At 48.4% G+C, this 6,000-nt stretch overlaps 1 protein-coding gene across 2 annotated transcripts in view; it reads left to right on the top strand.

Moving 5' to 3' along the window:
• Nucleotides 1–725: 725 nt before the first annotated feature.
• Nucleotides 726–6,000, top strand: part of ITM2B (integral membrane protein 2B) — a 28,551-nt gene continuing 23,276 nt past the window's right edge. The window contains exon 1 of one of the 2 annotated variants that reach the window (XM_054188851.1): nt 726–973. In XM_054188851.1, the coding sequence (XP_054044826.1) occupies nt 875–973 (99 nt within the window). In that variant the 5' untranslated portion in view covers nt 726–874. The remainder of the gene's footprint in view (nt 974–6,000) is intronic. The other variant, XM_054188850.1, reaches the window with a different exon arrangement.

Raw genomic sequence — 6,000 nt, 5'->3', positions numbered from 1 at the left:
GTGGACCATAACCATCTCCGCAGCAGGACTGCCTGCACCGCAGTGTTTCACCGACGAGCATCCTGCTCAGGATGGTGCGATGGGTTCTCCACTGTGTCGGGGAGGAAGGGGGAAGGTCACCTCCGCTTTACCGGTGCCCCTCGTATCCTTCCCAAAGGGTTTAACAACCGGTGGACTTCACGCTGCCTATATACCATTTTTGGGATTTACTTCCCGACCGTTAACACCCAAACGTTTTCTTTTAATAAAAATCTAATTAAAACGGCAACCTGAGAAACGCAGACACCGCACCGGTTGAACAGAACCGCTTGTGCCCCCCCCCCACCCCGGGGAAGGTGGCACCCCCATGGCGGGCCGCAACCCCACCGCAGGGTGCCAGGGCCCCGCCAGGCCTCCGACGAGCCCGGGGGGAGGCGCGGGGACGCCCCTAAGGCCTTGCAGAGGAGCCGGGCCTGGGGCTGAGGGGGACGGGCCTCCCCCGGAGCTCCCCGCCGAGGCCAGGGCGGGGGCAGCGGGCCGCTGCAGGCGATGCCGCCCGAGGGGGGCACAGCCAGGCGCCGGCAGAGAGGCCGGCCCAGCGGGGCGGGCAGGGCTCAGAGGTGACCAGGCCCTCTCCCCGCACGGGGCCGGACGGAGGGCGAGGCCCCACCGCCCCTCTTCCCGCCCGCCCCTGTCAGGCACCGCCTACCCCTCTCCCCGCCCCGCCTCTCCCCCTCCTCCTCCTCCTCCGCCGCCTGACAAGAGGACGGGGGCGGCAGTCGCGGCGAGGCGGCAGCGGGAGGGGGGAGACTAAGGCAGGAGGTAGCCCTGGAAGCTCCGCCGGTCCGGGCTGCTTCTCGTCCTTCTCCTGCGTGCGGGGCGTTGAGGTGCGGCCATGGTGAAGGTGTCGTTCAATTCGGCGTTGGCGCAGAAGGAGGCGGCGAAGAAGGAGGAGGAGAACAGCCAGGTGCTGATCCTGCCGCCGGACGCCAAGGTGGGGGACCGGGGGGCCGAGCGGCTGGAGGCCGGCCCGGCTGCGCGGCGGTGGGGGCTTGGCTGGGCTGGGTGCTGCCGGGTGGAGGGAAACACGCTAGCGACGGTTTAATTCTTTTATGTGGGGTTGGTTTTGTTTTTTTTTCCCCCTTCCCCACTCCCCCGGCGATAAACGGCGGGCGGGCCAGCCGGGAAGGGTGCGCAGCGGTGTGCCCCACCGCCCCCCCCCCCCCCGCCCCTTCAGCTCACGCTTCTAAAATGGCTGACAGGAGAACGGGCTTTAAAGCTCCGCTTCTCCCTACTTTGGGGGATTTTTGTGGTGGTTTGGGTGTTGTGGTGCTTTGGCTTTTTTTTTTTTTTTTTTTAACCCGACACCGCTTGGACCGTGTCCAGCTCGGTTTTTAAAGCGTTTTTCGTCTCCTTTGCGGCGCGGTCCCGCCCGGACCCCCGCGCGGGGGGCGGTGAGCTGAGGCGGGGGTAGGGGGAGCGAGGAGGCCGGCCCGGGAAAGGGCTGCCCTCGCCGGCCCAGCGCGGTGAGGCCGGGCACCGACCGACCGACGGCCAGCCCGGCCCGCCCCGAGGTCGGTGCGTCGCCCCTTCGTTGCGCTGGGGTCGGTCGGGGAAGTTGGGTTGTGTTTGGGGGCGGCTGGGTCGCGTCTGGTCTTCAGCAGCGCCTTTGACACCCCACGCCACCACCCCCCTCTCCTCCTCCTCCGGCCGCAGGGGTGAATCCGAGCTCGCAAATCCCAAAGGCTTCAGGGACAGGGAAGCTCTCGGCCCAGGATGAAGTCGGGGAGGTTTTTGGGGGGCCGTGCCTGTGTCCGCAGAGCCTGGTGGTGGTGGTGTGTTACCAGCGAACTTCGCCGTGAAACTTGGGCTGGTTTAAATAAAGGAACAAAGAGCTGCCTCCCCCCGCCCCAAAACAGCACCCGAACTCCGGTCGCCCTCCCTCCGCGCCTCCCAACAGCAACAAAGAACAGAGCAGCCACGGCTTTTAAAGTTTTTTTGAAGCGGAAAAAAAACCAACAAACCAAACCTGCCCAGAATATAAAGGTTTTGGGGGTTGCAGTTTCTGTGCTCCCGTAATCAAAACCAGTTTTTAATTAGGAGTAGTGTAATTTGCCCTGAGCTCTCTGAAAAGAGAATGAAAACTTGAAAAATGGCCAGCCGCGCATAAACAGCGTGCTTTGCTGTTTTCATTTGCTTTCACAATCTTTTGTGCATCAGGCCTCTGAATTACCAGATTGGTTCTGCTGAAAAGATAGTGCTTTTTAATTTGCTAAGTCTTTATGAGGAAATTCCGCCTGGGAAGACAGTGCCTGTTCAATTTCTAGCATGAAGTTGTGCCCTAGTGTAGGTATTGCCATGATTTTGATGGGGCCAGGTTCTTCCCCTGTGGAACCCGCTGTCATTTCAAAACCAAGGGGGACCAGAAGATGTTTTCTTCCTGGTACAGCAAGTGGTGAAATTTCACACTTCTACTGAACGTACTGCATTTATAAAACTCGGACCAAAGTATTTAAGTCCTTAGAACAGTGTGGCACAACAAATGAGACAGTATCATTACTCAAATTGCCTGCAATTAAGGAAAATCCGTTGGGTGATCTGTGTGCATAGTTGTTCTTAGCAGGAGAGCTATTCTCCCGAAGGTAATGGATTCCCTGAGCCCAGCTTGAGCTTTGGAGTTCCTTCTTGACCCCAGGTTTGGTGATCAGTTTGACACTGAGCACGTAAGCAAGACATAAAATACAAGTTCCAGAAAAAGGGTTTTTTTCATACTACCTTGGAATCCAGATCTGCCCTGGATGATGTTTGTTCCCAGATAGACTACCAATTTGGGTTTGTCGTTCCTACTGCTAAACAAACAAGATACATCTGGCTAATTGTACACTGGGGAGCAAATACTCCTGGCCCTGTCCAGGTATTGATGGAAGCCTGTTATTTGACTATGATTTCCTTAAGGCGGAGCTGTAAATTCTTGCAGCTGAGGATGAGATACAGGATCTGCCTTAACTTTGTTCAGGTCTTAGTACTGCTTCCCTTGCCTAGAAATGAGACTCACAAACATTTATTAACCAGGTCAAAAGGTGGTCTGGTCTCACTGTAGCTACTTATAAGTTCTTGCAGTGTTATCAGGGGATGAACATGCCTGAACAAGGCTTAAAACAGTCCTAAAATAGCATGCTGGGAGTGGATGCTCTGTACAGATGAAAATTCCAAAAGCAAATGAGTGCTCTTAAGGGACATCGAGCCTTTGACATTCTCCTTGACACATTTCCATCTTTCCTCAGCAGAACTGCAGACCTGTACCTACTGGTGTACAAAATTCTCTTGAATAAGCTTTTTTTGACCTTGGGTGTGTTAGAGCGTAAATAAAAGCAGATCTGAGTACAGTGGCATCATCTGTAGTTTTAGCAGAAAAGGCTATGCAATCCATGCAGGTTTAACAGTATTGAAACAAATTATGTCATGTAGCTGTAGATGTATCTGGATCTTCAAGTCTGGGAGTTTATTCTCAGATCTTGGTCAAAAAAGGGAACTGAGGGTCATTGTAAAACCTCATACCTTTGAGGTAAATGTAAGATATGCGCTTTGAACTTTACCTTCTCTAATATAAATGCATTAGACATGAATCTCCCCCCCCCCCCCCCCCCCCCAAGGAACTTCTACTGCCTGTGCAGTTCTTTGGAGGAAAGGGGAAAAGTAAACCACATCTGACAAATGTATTATTCATGTCACTTCATTGCGGGAAAACCCTTAGCTTCAAGTGAGGTTTGAAGGCAATATAAGAATGTATATAGAAGAATGAATTCTCGTAGATTGAAAAAAAGGTCACATCTCCAAAACAGCATATATGGGACACTTGTTTTCCCCTCTCTGGTATCTTTATGGACATTGTTTCTATAGGATAATAAAAAGATCTGGATCACAAGTGTAAACATGGAAAATATTACAACATTTAATGAAGCTTTCTTTTATGAAGAAAGTCCTGGAAGGCGTTCTGGACTTGAAGTAAATGGAAACGCTTAAGAATGAAAGAGGATCAGCAGAATTGCTTATTCAGAATTTTATTATCAAGAAATTCCAAAGATTTGAGCAAGACATATTAGTAAACCAGTTGATATTATATAAGCCAAACCCTCTGAAATGTCCGGAAAATAAAGATTTGTGGGTGTGCTCTTGGACTAGTTCTTTCACAGTCTTGTTCTACTTCTTTTCCCGGCACGGTGTCATGAAGACGGCCACTCCGTCTGCCCTTGCAGGATTGCTCTAAAGTAGACAGTCTTCCTAGGGCTTATTAAAGAACGTTTGCACACAAAATGTGCTGATGGTGTGGCATAGAAATACTCTGATCTCACCAAAATTTGCCCAGTAACCTCTGATGCAGACACTAATAGAGAATTAAATGGGGAAGGAAGGAGAGGAAGACGTGAGAAGAGTAGGGGATGCATCACGGGAACAACAGCTTAAAGCTTTTGCAGAAGGCAATGGTCTTATGCATTGGAGGATGCTACTTAAAAGGAGTTTAAAAAAATCAAAGAGTGCTAATCCTGTCTCTGCATAAATCACCTGTCAGTATTACTGTGTGTTGTGAAAGTGGCTCCATGCTTACTGTAGGCAACCATTACAACTCTGCTGCTAATGTTGGGATGGTAACTTCTGTGCCATCGTTCTTGGCCAAAATACAGAATACTCTTAGTGAAGGTTCTCAGGCCGCATTTAATTTTCCACTTTGCTCATTGTCAGTACAATAGGGTATTTTATGACCCAGTTTCCCAACAAACAAACAGTGTGTGGTATTTTAACATTTCTTCCTACAATAGATCTTTGGAGAGCCAAAGTGAGCATAGTTGAAGTCTTCAGAGTTTGCAGAGTCGGTTCAGTACATTAAGTCCTCCCCAAAACTCTCTGCGCACTCAGTAACGAGTAACTCTAAGGCAGTCGCTCCCTTCTGCCAGGATAGGTGGTAACCTTTTATTTTTCTTTTTTCTTTTTTCTTTTTTTTTTTTTTTCCCCTTGGGGCATTCAGTTCAGCACATCTTTACCAAATACAGCCTTGTGGGCGTAAGCTGTGGGTTCAAACATAGGAATCGTAGGTGACCTTTGGATAGCTGTATCTGCAGAGAGATTTCAATGTGAAAGTGTAAATGTTAAGAATTTTAAAAGCAGCAGCTTTCTGCGTTTATTCCTTATGAGAACATTAAAACATCTGCACTCTAATTTTTTTTTCAGTTTAGCTTAATCTTTTCTAAAGCATACTAAAATAGGCCCTTTTAACACAAAGTAAGAGGGTCTACGTGGGAAATACTGTTGAGTAACCAATGAGCACTATTTTCCCATGTAAAAAAACCCTTAGATTTTGTATAATTGATATTGTTTCTGAGATAAAGGTATTAGCTTTACAGTTGCTATACCCTATGTTTGTGTAAATATATATATAAATACTATGTAACATATATTTCTATGCTATATATCTGTTAGTATAGACTATATATAAATAGACACTTGATTATTTTTTTGCTGTCAGGAAAGCAGGTTTTCCCGCTTTATGGGACATGCCTGTAGGTGGGCATCTTGGGGTTGTTTTATTTGGTTTTTGTTTCTTTTTTCTTGGAGGAGCTTCTTTATTCCCTTTATTGCCTTCCTCCAGCCAAATTTTCTATAGGCCTTTCACCAGTCACCACTGGGGAAAGAGCAGACTTTGTATTTTTCTATATTTTCCATGATGCAACTAGGTCATTAAACCAACCAGCTTCTGCTGTCTGTCAGAACATTCTGGATTAAGACATGATTATTTAAAAGAGGACCAGAAGTAAAAAAATCCTAGCAAACTGAATTCTCTCCCCCTTTTCCTTCTTGACTTCACTAAGGTTTTAATGAAAAACCACCAAACCTCAGATGAAAACCCTTCAGTTTCAGGCACAAAGGGTACACAGAATTCTGTTACTTATTTGGGTTTATGGGTACCTGCAAGGATAAATTCAGGGAAATTAAGTTTAGGTAAACAAAATTTGTGGCAGGGGTTGT

This window comes from Rissa tridactyla, chromosome 1, assembly GCF_028500815.1.
Source record: "Rissa tridactyla isolate bRisTri1 chromosome 1, bRisTri1.patW.cur.20221130, whole genome shotgun sequence".
Classification (NCBI taxonomy): Eukaryota; Metazoa; Chordata; class Aves; order Charadriiformes; family Laridae; genus Rissa; species Rissa tridactyla.
Note: the sequence above shows the minus strand (reverse complement) of the source record. Positions and strands in the feature narration are given on the sequence as shown.